The sequence below is a fragment of the Erpetoichthys calabaricus genome, chromosome 5 (assembly GCF_900747795.2).
Source record: "Erpetoichthys calabaricus chromosome 5, fErpCal1.3, whole genome shotgun sequence".
Lineage (NCBI taxonomy): Eukaryota > Metazoa > Chordata > Cladistia > Polypteriformes > Polypteridae > Erpetoichthys > Erpetoichthys calabaricus.
The window spans coordinates 144,609,838-144,631,000 of record NC_041398.2 but is presented as its reverse complement, the minus strand read 5'-3'; the positions used below and the strand labels follow the sequence as shown (position 1 = coordinate 144,631,000).

The window sequence follows — 21,163 nt, the reverse complement described above, 5'->3', positions numbered from 1 at the left end:
GTCTCCCACCTGCTCCATCCCTGGAGAGCGTCTTATATAGAGTTTATTTATTATGAGGATGTTCTTCTTCTTAAGTTTGCATATGCTGGGTTCATGTCCAAATGTCTGTTAATGGCGTTTTTGTTTGATAGCCAAGATTCAGCCAGCTCTCTGGCACATTTGGTACTGGCCTTACATCTTACTTGTACATTGTCCCAGTTAAATGTATGTCCTGTTGAATTTGTGTGCGTATAAATCAGTGATCGTGAGTCCTTCCTTCTGACGGCATTTTGATGCTCCTGTATACAGTATGTGTTGCGATTCTTTTTGACGTTTGTCCTATGTATACGTCCAGGGATGCATTAACCCCCAAGTATGTGGCAGTTTAAGGGTTAAAGTCCCAAGATGCCGCCGAAATGCCCTGCGCCTTCTAAGGCTTCTGGCAATGAAAACGCGCTTGTATTGAATTACAGTATATATAGCAGTAACATCTGTATTTTACATTCTAGCACTGCAGGAGACATAGCAGTACAGTACTGTACAGTATACAGGTTTACCTTTTACATTCTTTATTTTTAAGTAATGTATTAAGCTGAGATTGAAATTAAATTAAAGTGTTTATTTTTAGGTAATGTATTAAGCTGAGTTTGAAATTAAATTAAAGTGTTTATTTTTAGGTAATGTATTAAGCTGAGTTTGAAATCAAATTAAAGTGTTTTGGGGGCATATTTAGGGTTTAAACTATAAAAATAGGCTTTTTTTTTTTTAACCACATCCAAAATTCGCGGTTTTTCAAAATTCACGGGTGCTCTGAGAACATAACCCCTGCAAATTTTGGGGGTGTACTGTATAGCATTCACGATCACAAGGTATTTAAGGTGGTCAGTTACAAGTTGTGCTTCCCTTTGACTCTCCTCTGAAGAGTGACAGCATGGGATCCTCAAAGCAACTCTCAAAAGATCTGAAAACAAAGATTGTTCAGTATCATGGTTTAGGGCACGGGTGTCCTGGAGGGCCGCAGTGGCTGCAGGTTTTCATTCTAACCATCTTCTTAATTTGTGACCAATTTTTGCTGCTGATTACCTTCTTTTGCCTTAATTTTAATTACCTTGACTCAGGCCCCTTAGTTGTTTCCTTTTTCTTAATTAGCAGCCAAACAATAACGAGACACAAAACAAGAATCCATATGACCAGCTCACCTGTGCCCATCCCAAAATATGTGAAAATAAAGAAAGGTGGAGGTCTCAGTAAGGCTGATCTCTCAGCTCACCATAACATTGTGAGGGTGGTCTTAGGAAAAACAGAAAAATTAACAGTTCTGGAAATGTCTGCTTTGGCACAATGAGAGCGCCAACAAGCCATGGAATTAAGTAACGAGTTTAATTAACAGCAAGAATCTGCTTCTCATTGTGAAACTGGTTGGAGTCTGAAGACCCAATTTAGCTGGTCATCTCGTTTCATGCCTCATTTCTGTTTGGCTGCCATTTAATGAAGAAAGGAATAAATTCAGAGGACTGAATCCTTAAGAACAAGGCTATTAAAATGATGGGAACAGAAGTTAATTAGCAGTGGAAACTGGTCACTGATAAGGAAAGGGATTAGAATAAAAACCTGCAGCCACTGCGGCCCTCCAGGCCTGGAGTTCGACACCCCTGGTTTAGGGGGAGGCTACAAAAAGCTGTCAGTTTCAATTCTAAGGAATGTAATCAGGAAATGGAAGGCCACAGGCACAGCTGCTGTTAAACCCAGGTCTGGCAGGCCAAGAAAAATACAGGAGCGGCATAATATACTACACACCTCTAAGTTCTTTCAATAGAATAGATCTACCTGAACCCTCCACCTGCATCCTTTAACCCCCTTATAACTTTACAAGACAATGAATAATTAATTCACACTATCGTTTTTAATCGATTGGATTTCTGTAATGCACTCCTAACAGGAATACCTACTAAGGAGGACATAAATTGGTTGCAGTTAATACAGAATGCAGCAGCCAGAATCTTAACTTGGAAATGAAAATCCGAGCACATCTCACCAGTTTTAACATTGTTACATTGGTTACCTGTGTCGTTTAGAGTTGACTTTAAAATACTACTAAAGGTTTATAAAATCTTAAGTATTCTTGCCCCTTTCTATATTTTGGAATGCCTGTCCCCTTGTACTCTGAGTCATAACCTTAGATCTTCAAATGGAGGTCCGCTTATAATTCCAAGAGTCAAGTTTAAAAGAAGCAGTGAGTCCATCTGCTGCTGTCAATAATAGGCATTTAGGTTGCAGTAAGATGAGATCAGACTTGCTTGGATTGTGCCACTGGTTTATCTTTAAAGTCAATAATATTTGGATAGAGCCAGTCCAGCTTGTATTATCCACAAGTGGAACATGTGTAATAGGCACTTGATTCCTTGTTTGAAGTCACAAGAGTTCAGAGTGATTCATCAAAAAGATATTGGTACAGAGTGCATCATTTCTGTTGCCAGGATAATTGTAATTTACTTTCTTAGGCAGTGACATGGAAGAAATCAGTCTTCATTTCAGTGTCTGGATCTTTCTTTTAGTTTTAATTATCATGTACTCCCTTTCTCACTATTGCACATTTACAAAAATATCCCCTGCTGCTTTTTCCACTTAGTCTGATGAAACAAGTGGGGTAATCTAGTGCTCCACAGTACCTGAACTTGCCCTAACTAAATAATAGATATAACAGTTCAAACAAGCAATAGAACATTTCATTATATGAAGTTGGACCAGACCTGAATCCTTCCCCCTTTTATGCTCCCGTCAGATTTTCACCTGCTCTATCTTCAGACAAGCATGTAACTTTTACTCTTGCTCTAGATATCCACCCTTTTGTCCTTTTCATTTTTGGATGAGCTACTCTTCCGATAGGGTGTAATGGGCTCTTTAGGTTTAAGTGATCACAATGCTACCAGGTAAATATGAAAATGTTTAATATATCCCACTTTACATTTATCAGAGTCTCTTATATTCTCAGATGTTATTGGCAGCCATCAGATCTTTTACAGTCTCCATGTGACATTTTTCAAGTTTGCAATTTGTCTGAAAGGTACATATGGGGAGGCTATGCACGGGTCTGTGTTGACAGCAGCATCTGTTCAGTTTAATTTAAAAACTCATTCTAAACCGTATGACAACAAGCCAGAGGTCACATCTTAACATTACTAAGTAATAACATTATTAATTACATTAAAAATATTAATAGGGCGGCACGGTGGCGCAGTGGGTAGCGCTGCTGCCTCGCGGTTGGGAGACCTGGGGACCTGGGTTCGCTTCCTGGGTCCTCCCTGCGTGGAGTTTGCATGTTCTCCCCGTGTCTGCGTGGGTTTCCTCCGAATGCTCCGGTTTCCTCCCACAGTCCAAAGACATGCAGGTTAGGTGGATTGGCGATTCTAAATTGGCCCTAGTGTGTGCTTGGTGTGTGGGTGTGTTTGTGTGTGTCCTGCAGTGGGTTGGCACCCTGCCCGGGATTGGTTCCTGCCTTGTGCCCTGTGTTGGCTGGGATTGGCTCCAGCAGACCCCTGTGACCCTGTGTTCGAATTCAGTGGGTTGGAAAATGGATGGATGGATGGAAAAATATTAATAATTCAAAATTTTATAAAAAGAGAACTAATGTAAAGCCTAGAATATAAAATAAACACTTTTACAAAGGTATAATGAAGCACGTGCGCTTTTATTCAAGAATAAAACTGAATAACAAAAAATTTGAGTGACAACAAGATATCAAGAAGACATGATTCACCTGCGTTTGTGTGTATGCTTATATCCCTTCAGTGATATCTTTTACAGTTAGTAAAAATTTACACCGGGTGTTAAAGACTCAAAATGTCTGAAATCACAGCAAATCTGTCAAAGCGCAAATGCCGTAGGATAGTTTGATTGCAGTCACAGGTCATCAAATCTTTAATTGCCAGTATAATAAATAGTTCTGAGCAGGAATCAACCACAGTACCAACTGTGGTCATCACTGCTTTTGTGAAAAGAATGGAGATAAATGCCATCAACTCAGAGAGGGGGAGGCAAGTTCGTTGTACCACGTGAACGTCACTGGCAGAATAAAACTGAATAATTTTAAAAAAGCGCTGACTTTTACAAGTAGCCAAAATTTACACCGGGTGTAATAGACTCAAATCAAATGTATGTTTTTATTATATTATAGTAATAGTAATAGCAGCTAACTACTCAAAATGAGGAGCACCTGGACTTGAACCCGCGACCTTTTGATTATAGGACAGCAGCTCTTAACTCTGCACCTTCCAAGAAGACACTTCTGTTGATTGACATTTGAGCTTGGGTTTTTAACTCACTGTGGATCTCCAGCCGCTAACATACATATATATATATATATATATATATACAGTACTGTGCAAAAGTTTTAGGCAGGTGTGAAAAAATGCTGTAAACAAAGAATGCTTTCAAAAATTAAAGTGTTAATCATTTATTTTCATCAATCAACAAAATGCAGTGAATGAACAAAAGAGAAATCGAAATCAAATCAATATTTGGTGTGACCACCCTTTGCCTTCAAAACAGCATCAGTTCTTCTAGGTACACTTGCACACAGTTTTTGAAGGAACTCGGCTGGTACGTTGTTCCAAATATCTTGGAGAACTAACCACTGATTTTCTGTGGATGTAGGCTTCCTCACATCCTTCTGTCTCTTCATGTAATCACAGACACACTCAATGATGTTGAGATCAGGGCTCTGTGGGGGCCATACCATCACTTCCAGGACTTCTATCTTCAGCGTAAAGAAGAACAAGTTCTTAATGGGGCGGCATGGTGGCGCAGTGGGTAGCGCTGCTGCCTCGCAGTTGGGAGACCTGGGGACCTGGGTTCGCTTCCTGGGTCCTCCCTGCGTGGAGTTTGCATGTTCTCCCCGTGTCTGCATGGGTTTCCTCCGGGCGCTCCGGTTTCCTCCCACAGTCCAAAGACATGCAGGTTAGGTGGATTGGTGATTCTAAATTAGCCCTAGTGTGTGCTTGGTGTGTGGGTGTGTTTGTGTGTGTCCTGCGGTGGGTTGGCACCCTGCCCAGGATTGGTTCCTGCCTTGTGCCTTGTGTTGGCTGGTATTGGCTCCAGCAGACCCCCGTGACCCTGTGTTCGGATTCAGCGGGTTGGAAAATGGATGGATGGATGGATAGTTCTTAATGACTTTGGCTGTATGTTTAGGGTCGTCGTCCTGCTGCAGAATAAATTTATTTCTCAGCATTGAGAACACCATTAATCCTGACCAAATCTCCAACTCCCATTTGCAGAAATGCAACCCCAAACGTTCAAGGAACCTCCACCATGCTTCACTGTTGCCTGCAGACACTCATTATTGTACCGCTCTCCAGCCCTTCGACAAACAAACTGCCTTCTGCTACAGCCAAATATTTCAAATTTTGACTCATCAGTCCAGAGCACCTGCTGCCATTTTTCTGCACCCCAGTTCCTATGTTTTTGTGAATACTTGAGTCACTTGGCCTTGTTTCCACGTCGGAGGTATGGCTTTTTGGCTGCAACTCTTCCATGAAGACCACTTCTGGCCAGACTTCTCCAGACAGTAGATGGGTATACCTGGGTCCCACTGATTTCTGCCAGTTCTGAGCTGATGGCACTGCTGGACATCTTCCGATTTCGAAGGGTAATAAGCTTGATGTGTCTATCATCTGCTGCACTAAGTTTCCTTGGCTGACCACTGTGTCTACGATCCTCAACGTTGCCCGTTTCTTTGTGCTTCTTAAAAAGAGCTTGAACAGCACATCTTGAAACCCCAGTCTGCTTTGAAATCTTTGTCTAGGAGAGACCTTGCTGATGCAGTATAACTACCTTTTGTCTTGTTGCTGTGCTCAATCTTGCCATGACATGAAACTGTCTTCCACAACCTCACCTTGGTAGCAGAGTTTGGCTGTTCCTTACCCAGTTTTAAGCTTCCTACACAGCTGTTTCTGTTTCAGTTAATGACTGTTTCAACCTACGTGTGACATTGATGATCATTAGCACCTGTTTGGTATAATTGGTTGACCATACACCTGACTATAATCCTACAAAATCCCTGACTTTGTGCAAGTGTACCTATAAGAATTGATGCTGGTCTGAAGGCAAAAGGTAGTAACACCAAATATTGATTTGATTTTTCTTTTGTTCGCTCACTTTGCATTTTGTAAATTGATAACAATAAACAATCATTATTTATATTTCTGAAAGCATTCTTTGTTTACAGCATTTTCTCACACCTGCCTAAAACGTTTGCATATATATATATAATACACACATACACACACACACTAGGGGGCTCTGCTCCCTGCTCGCTTCGCTCACCAATCCCTGGGTGGGTGCAACGCGCTAGCCACTTCGCAGATCTGCTGCTCACATATGGGGAAGCAGATGTACAATTTAAACAGATTGCTATTTTCATGGGAATTGTTACATAAGCATAATAGACCTAACTATTTTACATTACAGCAAATAATTAACCATGGTAAAAAATAGTAAAACATAATAAATTGAAAGAAATTTATGTTTCATGTTGCGTTAGAGGTATTCGTTGTGTTATACGTTTTCATTCTGTTTAGCTTTGAAATTAATACACAAATACTTTTTAAACTTACATTTTTACTGTAAAACTTCAGTAAAAACAATTTTTTGAATTAACGTTTCGTCAATATCACACTGAATTTTGATTTCGTGTTTGGACTTACATCATGACAATGCAACGTATAACTACCCGTGATTGTATTTCGTTTCTTTCTCTCTAATAAATAAACCAACTTTTTGTAATGTTTGTCCCTGTGATTGGTTAATTGTCATAGTAAAAGCTATTCTAACGGGAAACTGTAAACGTTTTAATACGAATGGCATATCAAGATCTCCTTTGGTGTCTAATGTTATCTGCGGAAGATGTACTGCATTACCTTTCTTGTCGTCTGTTAAATTTTTACATGTCATTGCAATGTAACCGATTGACAATTTTCACGTTGATTTGTTTGACTTCATCGTTTCTCAGTGTTATGATTGCCCGTGTACTCATTTCTTCTGTTGATAACCTAACCCTTCGCAATGAAATTCTTCAATAAGATTAGGACATAATAAGTCTTCTTTATTGGGAACTTAAAGTGAGGAAAATGTAACAATTTCTAAAAGCTGAGAGTGCAGGAACTGTGTCTGACAAAAACATTCACACGAATGAGAGGTGAGAGGACTGTGGGTGTCATTGAATATGGTTGAGAGGAGGATGCAGAATAACTTAGTTTTGTTTATTGTATGTGTACATAATGTTACAAAATAATGCATGTATAATTTTACACCAATGTACAATCCAAACAATCTATCCATATTACTAACCGAGAATGCTAAACCGGATGGACGGAGGGACATCCGGCCATGGGCCGTAGCCGCAAAAAGACGTACTGCGCAGGCGCAAAAAGAGTCCGCGAGAGGCGGATGAGGAGCCGCGAGAGGGGGACAAAAGAAGTCGTGAGAGGCGGACAAGACCACAGAAAAAAGGAGTGAGCACGGAAAAAAGGAGAAATGAGGCGCAACGAGCACCGAAAAGAGGAAAAGGCACATAAAAAAGTACTCAAACGCAGGCAAAGCACGAAACACATTGCACACGAAACTAGACCCAAAAAAAAAAAAGAGGCTCGCGCACAACAGCAAGGCACCCCCCCCCCCCCCCCTACAGGCACCGGACGGGACACACACCAAGAGGGGGATTCAACAAGCCCATGGAACACAAAAAGAAGAACACAAAACCACCCCACAGACCCTACAAGCAAGGGACGGGACACACACAAAGAGGGGGATTCAACAAGACACAGGAACACAAAAAGAAAGAAGACGCTCGCGCAACAACAATCCTCACCCCACACACACAGCCATAAGAAGTGACACCCAAAGCCACATATTCTAAAGTGAACGTCAACACCTTCACACTAGACAGCATAGGTGTCAGCATAGGTGGATCTCCTTACAATAAAGCACTATTAACCGTTCAACTGCAGAAAAGAAAACATATTAACAGTGAGTGCGATCCTCCTTATTACTTATCCATATTTCGCATGCTAAGAAAGAAACAAGTCATGAATACACCGTCACGGGTACAAAACGAAAAGGAAAGGATAACAGGAACAAACACACGAACACGAAAGAAACAACAAAATAGACGGCTATGCAGCATAGGTGGATCTCATTACAATAAGGCACTATTAACCGTTCAAACGCAGAAAAGGCTCCATATTAACAGTGAGTGCAATACTCCTTATTACTTATCCATATTTCTAAAAGAAAAAATGTCTCGACTCCAAAAACGCAAAGCTCAACTAAAGCTTCTAACTAACGATGTACCTAAAAGTAAAAATTTTATGAACTGCATTAGATCCTACAATAGTTCATTTGCTTTTGCATCTACCGGAGTAAATATCAGGCCACCAAAAGGCAATGGCCCATACCGCTTTCCCATATGTGCACAAATACTGCATCGCATTGGAACAGTGCACCCTGAAACAAATCAACAACGCAAATATACACAAATCTACATCCTAGATCCACATGACGCAATCTATCAATCAAAGTGCTGCATCGCAACAGGCACGGATTCAAAACGAAACACCTCCCATCTCAGACATACGTTAACGGCAAGGAAAGCTACAACGGGCTTCTCACACAGCACAGGCAAATCGATTACAGCTCCAAAACAACACGTCCCAAATACTACACATGCAACAACGCGCCTCTCAAACGGCACAAGCAAAACATACACCAGGAAAATTCATTCGGATTAATGAATGTCATTTGCAATCACTGTCGTTCAGTTCACTTCCCTGAAGAAACAACTGGCAATACAAGTAATACATTTACACGTTGTTGTTAAAAGGGTCAAATTAGACTGCCTTCTTTACATTCATATACTGAATATCTACAGAAGCATCTAACTAACGATGTACCTGAAAGTGAAATCTTTATCAACTGCATTAGATCCTACAAATCGGTATCCACTATGAACATTAACGGTGGCACTGCACGTGACATCCGTCTTGAAAAAATGTTAATTATTGATGAATGTAGACTGGCATGAAGTCACTTACTCAACACCATTCATAAACTTCTACAAACGTTTATGAATAATAATATTCGATTTGGAGGAAAGGTACTTTTATGAGGACGAGATTTTAGACAGTGATTAGCTATTCTTCCAGATGCCATGCACTCAGCTATTGTTCAGTGCACCTTAAAATACGCAGACAATTGGCATTGCTTTCAAAAGATACAGTTAGTAAAAAAGATACGATGTCCAGAACCAGATCATAACAATTGCTTATTACAACTGAGAGATGGTACACTCACCAATACAGATGGACTTCAGCCACATATTATTACAATTCCTCAAGCCTTTATCTGCGACGACTTAGTTACAGAGAGATTTGGAACAGCAATCTCATTAGACTAAATGCCCCTTTTAACACAACGCACTATATTATGTCCAAAAAATATTAATGTGGAAAACATAAATACCCAAGTCATTCCATTACTTCCTGGAGAGACACAACTCTTTCTAAGCTCTGACAAACTTGACTCTGATCACAACAATAACCATCTTCATTGACCTTACAAGTTCTGACCTGGAATTACCTTTTACACTTAAACGGCGTGTACAAAGAAATTTTCAAATAAACCTTTACACTGTGCCACACACTTTATTGTTTGCTTTCTATTTGCATCATCTACACCGTCACACTATTCTATATCTCATTCATACATCACGCTCTTTGTCATTCCCAACACCAGGGGTTGGCGAGCGAAGCGAGCAGGGGGCGGAGCCCCCTAGTGTGCTAAAGATACTAGAAATGTGATGGTGTTTATACATAAACCTTTTAAAGGAGTGCTCAGGACAAGAAAAAAACAATAGAAAATTGTAATTTTCAATGTATATTGTGAGCTGAACCTCACTTGACTTTCAAACAGGCAAAAGATATTGGTTTCACAGAATGGTATCTGGGTTTTTTTCAGTGCTCAAAACTCTACAGTAAACAGGTCAGTGACAAGCTGTCATATATGTGATGTCATTTGTGGATGACTGACTAGTGTTACTGTAGCAACAATTACAATAGCTCAAATGGAAACGGCGCTCCTTTAATTTCACATCTGGCAAAGATCTGAAAATAATTTTGAACATTAATCAAGGTAAAAACAAAACTCTCTACCATATAATGCTAAAAGTACAATAAGGGAAAGAGTGGGATTCCACTATTTTTAACCACTGTGCTTAGTTTGTTCACTGTTCAGCCTTGTAAGGCAGTGATATTTTACTTCTGCTGAAAAAATCTATATTACTAACCGAGAATGGTAAACCGGATATGGACGCAGGTACATGCCCATGGACGCAGGAGACATAGTGCGCAGGCGCCACACAAAAACGAGGAATCAGCCCTCCGCCCCAGAGTGAAACGGGACAGACTACAAACGACACAGCTACACAAACAAGACGAGTCAGCGCCCCGCCTCAGAGTGAAACGGGACAGACTACGGAGTCCACAAAGGTTCACAAATCAAACCCGAGATAGTACGGAAAACGGTAACGACACAGCCACACAAAAAAGAGGATACAGCCCCCCGCCCCAGAGTAAAACGGGACGGACTACAGAGTCCACAAAAGTCCACAACACACAGCATAATCAAACCCGAGATGGTACGGAAAGCACAGACGCCTACAACGCGCTATACACCGCCAACAACGAAAGAGCTCAACTAACAGAAATAAGAAATACAGCAACAAGCCCAGAGAATACGGAACCCTAAACGTCCACAGCACACAGCAGAGGCAAACCCGACATAGTACGGAAGGTGCAGGCGCCTACATCGCGCGTCTAAAACACCGCAGGTAAAACCCCGAGATGGTGCAGAAGCCCCACAGACCCAGACTCCACAGCATATGTGAATCACATTACAGTAATACAATATTATAAGTACTCACAGAAACAACAAACACAAGAGGCGTCCGCATCCCGCCCCACAGTCAAACCGGAGAGAGTACGGAGTCCCCACACGTCCACAAAACACAGCATAGTCAAACCCGAGATACCCATGCACGCAGGAGACATGGTGCGCAGGCGGCTACAGCGCGATCCTCCGAGAACGACGGAGACACGGCTCAAAAACGAAAGAGCTCACCTAATGTGGATAAGAAATGAGGCAACGCGCCCATAGGTGACGACACAGCCACACAAACACAAGGATACAGCGCCCCGCAACAGAGTGAAACAGGACAGACTACAGAGTCCACAAAAGTCCACAAGACACAGCAAAATCAAACCCGAGATAGTACGAAAAGCGCAGCCACCTACAACGCGCTATACACCGCCTACAACAAAAGAGCTCAACTAACAGAAATAAAGCAACAAGCCCAGAGAATACGGAACCCTAGACGTCCACAACACACAACAGAGTCAAACCCAACATAGTACGGATGCTGCAGGCACCTACAACGCGCATCTAAAACACCGCAAGCAACACCCCGAGATGGTGCAGAGGCCCCACAGACCCGGACTTCACAGCATATGTGAATCACATTACAATAATACAATATTATAAGTACTCACAAAAAGAACAAACGCAAGAGGCGTCGACATCCCGCCCCACATTCAAACCGGAGAGAGTACGGAGTCCCCACACGTGCAAAACACACAGCATAGTCACACCCGACATAGTACGTAGGGCGCATGCGCCTACAACGACACACTACACAGCATAATCAAACCCGACATAGTATGGAAGGTGCATGCGCCTACAATGCGCGTCTAACACACCGCAGGCAAAAACCCGAGATGGTGCAGAAGCCCCAAAGACAATAAGTACTCACAGACATACATATGTTCTCACAGAAAAAACAAACACAAGAGGCTTCGGCATCCCACCCCACACTCAAACCGTAGAGAGTACGAGGTCCCCAAACGTCCACAAAACACAGCATACTCAAACCCAAGATAGTACAGAGGATAACAATTACCACGAATGACAATAATCTCTTTCAACTGTATTTCGGCTTACCCACAACCAGGGGTTGGCGAGCAAAGCGAGCAGGGGGCGGAGCCCCCTAGTATCTTCCTGATATTAATAAACAACTGAACAAGAGGTGACAGCAATACAGTTAACTTTGACTGCTACCAATTTGTAAGAGACTATAGTTACAGTTCATATTGTATCTGAAGGTACATTAAGTCAGTGTCAATTTTGCACTATCCCTTTTTTTTTTCTTTTTTTTTTTTTGGCAAGTAACCCAAATCTGATTTTAGTGTATCCAGACATCTATCCTGAATCCAGACCCCAAGAACAATGTTTATATAAAATGAATACGTCAGACAGAAATACAAATTTAAGGACCATAGGTGAGGGTAGGGACTTCACTTATTGACTGGATAATTGAGAGCTTTGCCATCTGACTCAGCTTCTTCTTCCCCACTACAGATCAGTATAGCGACTACATAACTGCGCTCATGGTCCCAATACATTAGTCTATCTTACCATCCCTTTTCCCCACACTCGTGAACAAGACCCGATGTATTTAAACTCCTCTACTTAAGGCAGTACCTCGCCTCCCACTTTGAGAGGGCAGTCCACCTTTTTCCTACTGAGGACCATGACCTCAGATTTGGAGGTGCTGATCCTCATACCTGCTGCTTCACACTCGATCACAAACTGTCTCAATATATGCTTGCAAAAAGCAGTGACGCAATTCTAAAGTCACCGAACTGGACCCCAAGCACAATATTGTTTACTTTAATAATGGAGGTACTTTTCATAAAAAGCAGTTGAATGGAATTTCTGTTTTTGCTGTGATATCGAATGGTATTGAGTATAGTGAAATTTCATTGTTATTGGTATTGAATACTAAAATCCTGGTATAGTGACATCCCTAGTACTAACTAACAGTTTTACTATCTCCATTGCTGCTTCAGTGGAGAAAAAGAAAACATATGGCAGTCATTTTAGGAAAAAAGAGAACTTTCAGCTACAGTAAATTTTACAATTATCATCCAAAAAAGAGGGATTTATTAAATAGATAGATAGATAGATAGATAGATAGATAGATAGATAGATAGATAGATAGATACTTTATTAATCCCAATGGGAAATTCACATTCTTCAGCAGCAGCATACTGATACAATAAATAATATTAAATTAAAGAATGATAATAATACAGGTGAAAAAAAAAAAACAGACAATAACTTTGTATAATGTTAAATGTTAACGTTTACCCCCCCTGGTGGAATTAAAGAGTCGCATAGTTTGGGGGAGGAACGATCTCCTCAGTCTGTCAGTGGAGCAGGACAGTGACAGCAGTCTGTCGCTGAAGCTGCTCTTCTGTCTGGAGATGACATTATTTAGTGGATGCAGTGGATTCTCCATAATTGATAGGAGCCTGCTGAGCGCCCTTCGCTCTGCCACAGATGTTAAACTGTCCAGCTCCATGCCAACAATAGAGCCTGCCTTCCTCACCAGTTTGTCCAGGCGTGAGGCGTCTTTCCTCTTAATGCTGCCTCCCCAGCACACCACTGCGTAGAAGAGGGCGCTCGCCACAACTGTTTGATAGAACATCTGCAGCATCTTATTGCAGATGTTGAAGGAAGCCAGCCTTCTAAGGAAGTATAACCGGCTTTGTGCTTTCTTGCACAGCGCATCAGTATTGGCAGTCCAGTCTAATTTATCATCCAGCTGCACTCCCAGATATTTATAGGTCTGCACCATCTGCACACAGTCACCTTTGATGATCACTGGGTCTATGAGGGGTCTGGGCCTCCTAAAATCCACCACCAGCTCCTTGGTTTTGCTGGTGTTCAGGTGTAGGTGGTTTGAGTCGGACCATTTAACAAAGTCATTGATTAGGTCCCTATACTATAAAGAATATATCTTCTAACTTCCTAGTAGAATGACACTGAAAGCCAAATTCTCCCTCAAGTTCTCTGGGTTACTGCAATGGCATATACATGAAATAAAGGTAAGATGGCTGTTAAATGAATTTTAAAAATGTTTAGAATTCTGTTTTGATTTTACTTTTTTAAACACTTCTATATTTCAAGGATTATGTGTGCATTTTACGCATGCTGAAACATGTACAGTTATTTTCAGTGTTCCCAGTCAACAAATAAGTTGATCGATTAGCCTGGGAAATAGTCTGGTTTTATAGGAGTTTTGTTTCTCTGGGCCTCCCATGCCAATGATCCTTTGAAATGTAAGTTTAATTGTTAGGATCAAGATGTTGCTGTAGGATCTATGCATTTAACAAAATCATGTTTTTGTTGAAAAATGTAGATTTTACGCTATTGCGTTGGGAAAACAAAATGGTTATGAAGTCCAATCACTATGAACTCATTGTGTACTTCAGGGACCATGGATTAAATTCACACTCCAATCATGAAAATGGAGCAAGAATCAGTGAAACAAGATCATAAACTGTTGGCTAGTTATTACAAATACCTTTTGCCTAAGATGGACTCACTGTACCTCTTTTATAATAGAAAAAGGTACAAGAGTACCTTTATTTTTTGAAATGCTTGTGAAAAGAGAGGATGGACAAGGATACTCATGTTTTTATGGCTGAACCATTTCAAGTATTATGGTTTTGGGTATCCTTGTGTGCTATGGTAACAATACCACAAAATACAGAGTGCATTGAGATTTGTATGCAGACTCTGTATCATTTGAAGCAGTACAGTCCAAACGGTGCAGACAAATAACAATTGTGCCTTTACAAAATAATTAAATTACTCCTAGGACTTATTCTCACCTTTATAATCTGCCTGATGTTGCCGATTGTAACCAAAAAGCGCCAGAGGCGTAGCTAGGGTTTTCAGCGCCCGGGGACAACTGAAGATTTTGCGCCCCCTCCTGTTTGCCAAAATGCAATGGGGAACATCAATTCGGCACCCCCTGGATGTTGCGCCTGGGGACAGATGCCCCCCCTTGCCCCCCCCCCGCCAGCTACGCCACTGACAAGAGCACAATATCTTTTTTTTGCTCTCCAAGCAGTAGATGCTGTGAATAAAGGGGGCAAATCTGGTTGCATGACTGCAAATTTCCTGCAAAAACAGGCCTATTATCGCTATAGTACAGTATATGCACTGCAAGTTTTTATACATTGATAATTTGTATTCCTTTCCTTTATTCTGTACTGTCACATTTTATTCAGTTTTTCTCTTTACTTTGAAATTTACACATGAATAACAATTTGAACTTTAAAAAGAGTCAATTTGTGATCTAATGAGATACTTCTTAGAACCCTCCATGCCAATACACTTGTAACAGCTTCTCTGTGAACACATCAGGCAGAAATTTTATGTGGACCTTCAAACATGGTAGCCTTTATTGCTTTATATTCTATTTCTGTTAGTAGTTTTTGTTTTTCAGCATTTTGGTTCCTTTCTGTCACGATGTTCAGTTTCTACTCAAAATTCTTAAAAGTCTTTAGAATCTTAATAGAGGTGGCATTAGCTCAGCTGTTTGTTTGCACCATTGCTAACACACAAGTCTAGCTTTCATGGTTTGTATCACATGTTTGACACAACTGAATGGGTACATTCTCCTATTTCACTGGTCTTCTTCCTTCCTTCCTGCATCTGAAAACATGCACATTAGTTTAAATAGTGACTCTAAATTAGCCTCATGTAATAAGTATGTGTATGAGTGGGCCATGCAATAGACCGAGTCAGGGCTAGTTCCTGCCTTTGGCCCAATGCTGCTGGGATAGGCTTAGCCCCAAAAAGAGCCTTGAACTAGATTAAGCAGGTTTAAGAATGTTATGTTTTGTTTTTACAGTTAGAAAAAAATGTATCTTCACTTCAAAATATACAGGTTTCGGTTAACTGGCAAAGAGGAATATTCTTATGAATGAAAAAATGCATTTAAAAATGAATTATTTTGCATTTTGATGCATGCAAGTAATTAACCACTATTATTACGGTTCTAATATATATTCTGCTTTAAATGTACTCAGCTTAAAATTTATTTCATTTATTATTCAGTATAAGATTCTAAGTGCTTTTGTTGGAGCTTAAATAGATATTATTTTGGTAAGCATGTTTTTCTGTTTTTTGTATTGTTGGGTATTTTTGCTAAAGTAAAAATTTGATTAACATTCAATAATCTGTACATGTATATGTTGATGTTCAGCTGATTAAAATCTGTAAAATATTAATTAACATTTTAATGAACATTTTAATTAGCTGTTTTGTATAGCATACAGTACTCACCCAGATGGTACTTCAGATTTTCAAAAAAAAATTTCCCAGAAAGGTGACATGTTCCATTTCTGACAATGAAGGATAAGTATCTATCCAGGCTTTCTACTGAAAATGTTATTATAATGAAGCAAGAAAATATGAAGAGTAATATTCTTTATATTTAACTAGAGGGCTTCGCTCGCCAACCCCCTGGCCTGCGCTACACGTCAGCCACTTTTGCGTCTCTGCCACTTTCATGTGGATTCCACTTTCACCAAATAACATATCTTTTAATTCTTGCGTATACGTCTCTTAATTGGGAAGAAACACTACTTTACTTTTCCCTGATGGCAACGCAAATTAGATGATCTACAAGTCTCTGACTTAAAGTTTAAATCCGAACAATATATTCGATCTTTTCGCTGTTCCATTATTTCACCAAATAATAATTTCCATCTGTTTGTGCTAATGCGATCTTTACAATAATTTTTTTGAGACTTTCGAATTTTAATACTTTCATTATCTATAACCTGCTCTACATGTGTATCGCGACAACGTTTTTGAATTCTTTACGACGCTCTACTTTGTCATCTACTCTTTTTCTTGTCTCGCGGGACATGAATGTATCTCTCTGAAAAAGTCTTGTCTCGTCCCAGGATTTTCTTATATAATAGAGAGATATGTAAATATTGTCAGTTGATCATTAAAGAGAAATCTACTGAAAGAAAAAAGTGTTGAGTCACATTTCTTTAATAATTAAGAGTGAGAGGTGTTGCTGTAGTTTTTAATGTGTCTTTATGGGTAACACTTCCATCTCACATCACATAAAACCCCCCTGTGATTGGTTACATGTTCTTATAAAATTATACGGTACCAGGCAAAAGTCTGGACACATCCAGAAATTTTCATGTTTTTGATAGAATTAATACCCTTTTTTAAGTGCAACATACCTTTAAATTGATTTAAAAACAAAGCCAAAACATTGCTACTGTTGCTAATGGATATTCCTGATTGAAATTACATTTTTAATTCATTTTTCACATGACTGCAAAGCCTTATTTTCAACAGCCATTCCTTTAGTGTCCTGGTGTTTACAAAGGTTTTTATAATAACTAATTAGCATTTAAAATGACTAATTAAGGATAAGCTAAAGGAGTTGACTATTAGGACAATGAATGAATGGCTGCTTGAAATAGAGCTTTGCAGTCAAATGTGAATCGTAAATTAAAAATACTTTCAAACAATAATAGCTGGTAATATTAGTAATGTCTTGGCCGTATTTTTAAATCAATTTAATTGTATCTTGATTTAAAAAAAGGTATCATTTTCTATCAAAAACATGAAAATTTCTAGGTATGTCCAGACTTTGGGCTGGTACTGTATGTATTTCATTCTCCAGTCAAAAGTTCTGTTGGCAAGTTGACTAGTGACCCTGAAGTTGCACAACACAGGCATGCCCCACATGGAACAGGCATCTGGTTTTCACCTTGCACCTGTTGCTATCAGATAATAGTCCAATATCCCAACAGAAAGAAATATATATAAAGAACAAATGAATGGTTAGAAATGACTTAAAAAATGTTGTTTTAAAAATAAATGTTTTCTGGGTAATATGTTGTTCAGATACTATGAAGTTATGTTAACATGAGTATTTAACACTATTTGATTTGGCCAATTAAAAATCAGTTACAGTTTTTTTCAATAATAACATGCAATGTCCCCTTATTGAGCCAGATTTTTTAAAAAAAAGTAGTTTGTATTGTTATTGCTTGGCTAACTTCTGTACCTTTTATGCCTTTCATTTCAGGTGTTCCAACACCAAGTCCTGAAATTCTAAGGCACACCCTGAACATGTTAGTAAGAGAAAGAAAAATTTATCCAACTCCAGAAGGTTACTTCATTGTTACACCCCAGACTTATTTTATTACTCCTTCTCTTATACGGACAAATAGTAAATGGTATCATTTAGATGAGCGAATACCTGACCGGCCTCAGCAGTGTACCTCTCCTCAGTCTGGAACTATTACTCCATCTGCCTCAGGATGCGTTAGGGAACGCACCCACCACAAAAACCACTGCGATTCCTATAACTGTTACCGGGATGATATGCATAGTATGCATGCCTCCACGTTACAGAGGAAATCCCCAAAAGACTGCAAAGATGCATACTGTCCTCCCTCTGTTTACCAGACAGCTGCTACAGAAAAAAGTAAAAGTACTGTCAACTTTTCATATAAGACTGATACTCTCAGCAAGCATAAAGAACCAGGCAGCAGTGGAGAAAAACAATCCAAGAAGTTTGGCTTAAAATTGTTCCGGCTCAGTTTCAAAAAGGACAAGACTAAACATTTAGCTACTTTCTCAGCCCAATTTCCCCCTGTGGAATGGCCTCTCAGAGATGAGGATACACCTTCCACAATTCCGAGGGAAGTAGAAATGGAAATAATTCGTCGTATTAACCCAGAACTTACAGTAGAAAATGTCATGAGGCATACAGCACTGATGAAAAGATTAGAAGAGGAAAAGGCCCAGCGAAGCAAAGCAGGCTCCACTACTCAGCACAGTGGCAGAAGTAAGAGAAGTAGGGGCCATCGGAAAACTCATGGAAAGTCTCGGTCACATAGCAAGACTCGAGCATCTAAAGGAGATCCTTCAGAGGGATCCCACTTGGACATTGCTGGTGAAAGAGAATATGAATTTTATAGCTCTTCCCTTGTCAGGTCTCCACGGGATGGATCATTCAGTATAGATCGAAATGGAGATCATTTTTTTGTACACAGCAACCCCAACATAGTTGAGTCTCACTTTCCAGTTACACCAGAGTGGGATGTTTCTGGAGAACTTGCCAAACGAAGAACAGAAATGCCATTTCCTGAGCCCTCTAGAGGCACTTCACATTCAAAGGTGCATCGGAGTCACAGTCATACGCAAGATAGAAAGTCTCGCAATGAACGATCTAGCAAAGCAAAAGAAAGATCTCGTTCAATGGATAATTCAAAAGGTCCACTTGGAGCAGCCTCGGTAGGTACAGCAGAGGATTTCGAAGGCTGTAGTCCAGATGAAGGAGGACGCTATTATGCTGATGATAGTACACTAAGGCCTTCTCAGGCTCACCATTATCAAAGAATTTTGCTTTCTGCTGCTAACTTTAATGCTGAAGTATGTATGCCAGACACTGACAAAGTAAGTTCAGAAGACCCAAAAGTCTGTAGTCCAGTGGAACATACCAAACTGAGAGACAGTTTGCCTGCCTACAATGAGCTAAATACTTGCTCACCAAAGCCAACATCTGATGATTACTTTCAGTGCAATACATCCAATGAAACTGTTCTAACAGCACCATCCCCTATAAGCAAACATGATTATGACACCCTGACGTTGTCAGATGGAGTCAAAAAAGTGTGTCTAGCAGATAGGCAGACCCCAAATCTGATAAGAGATTCCAGTGATTACAAAGAGGACCCTATGAAAGGACAACATGGCATTAGCATATCAGTGCCTACACCAGAGACAATACCAAATGGACGGTTGATACACCAACAGAACACTGACCACCCGAACAGTGGAGATAACAGAAAAGAACTATTTAGTAAAGACACTTTGTTTAAACCACCTCATAATGTTGGATATGTAGAAAATAGTTACCAGAAATCTGGTACATTACGGAAATCCCAGCACATGAAATCAGCAGAGGTTCTTAATAACTGTGAGCACTTTGAACAGCCCAGTCTGCTTTCTGTTTCACCCAGTGCTTCAGCACAACCAGGGTCGGACCAACCAACAGGAGCCCAGGAAGCCTCATTTGATTATTACAATGTGTCAGATGATGATGATTCAGATGATGCAACCCACAAAAATGCAGAAGATGAGAAAAGCAGAGAGGATGGTGGGACAATGCAGTGGCTCTTAGAAAGGGAAAAGGAAAGAGATTTACAAAGAAAGTTTGAGAAGAACCTCACACTTCTAAGTCCAAAGGAAACAGACAACAATAACAGCCAAAAATCTGCACATTCTGCCCGCCTTGACAGTATGGACAGCAGCAGCATTACGGTGGATAGTGGATTTAACTCTCCACGGTAAGCCGAGTACAGTCAACTATGTTTACATGGAAAGAGAAGGTTTATTTTGTTTGGCCTGCCACTTAAAAGCCCTTTCTTTCTTTTTTGATCATTAAACATGTGAAAATGAAGTTATACTAATTTTAGTGATCTGCACTTTTGGTTATACTACATATAAGGGATGCAGTTGCAGTAAATGTCCCTCCCTATACTGCTCAGTTACAAATCTTGTGCCTTGGACAGGTTTATTTTAATTGAAAAAAATGCAACTCATTAAATTGGCACAAAATTAGCTAAGCAAGAATTCCTTTATATTTTCGTTGTAACTGTACTACTTAATTAAACACTATCATTAAGGAGATCTTCCTGAATGATTAAAAAAATCTCAGAACGTTTTTTGCAGTGACCATTTTTTTATGCAAATACCCCCAACCACAGAAAGGGAAAAAAAAAGTTTAGCCTTTATGCCAACTAATTTAGAGAGTGCCTCCAAGCCTCATTCTGCCAAATTCCTCTTGGTGTTTGTAAGGCTGGTTATAATCGACAACCTTTATGCACATATTGTTGCCTGATAAACATTGGTGCCCAGGTTGCTCATTAATCTCATTCTGGTGATTTTGCCGAAAGATGACGATTTTGGGTGGAGAAAAAACAAGAATTTGATATGATCACATTTGGTTTGTCTCGTCTTTAAAGGACTGTACTTTTTTTTTTTTTTTTTTTTTAAATTCAGGGATGTTTGTATAGGGAATTTGCTATGAGTACAGTATGTTAGATGGCAAAAATCCTGAGTGAGTCCAAAGCTATTTGTCATTTGCTGCTGGCAAGGAGGCAATCATAAGTGAACAGCCAGATAACTTTGTCTCCAATTGTATAAACTGTTCAAATGTGATAACTTTGAAAAATTCCAG

At 39.9% G+C, this 21,163-nt stretch overlaps 2 protein-coding genes across 7 annotated transcripts in view; both read left to right on the top strand.

Moving 5' to 3' along the window:
* trappc11 (trafficking protein particle complex subunit 11) overlaps positions 1–21,163 on the top strand; it is a 973,608-nt gene that overhangs the window by 895,562 nt on the left and 56,883 nt on the right. The window lies entirely within an intron of this gene.
* Positions 1–21,163, top strand: part of stox2a (storkhead box 2a) — a 412,127-nt gene that overhangs the window by 373,163 nt on the left and 17,801 nt on the right. For all 6 annotated transcript variants that reach the window (XM_051928429.1, XM_051928431.1, XM_051928433.1 and 3 more), the window contains one exon: positions 18,002–20,270. In XM_051928429.1, coding sequence (XP_051784389.1) covers positions 18,002–20,270 — 2,269 coding nt within the window. The remainder of the gene's footprint in view (positions 1–18,001; positions 20,271–21,163) is intronic.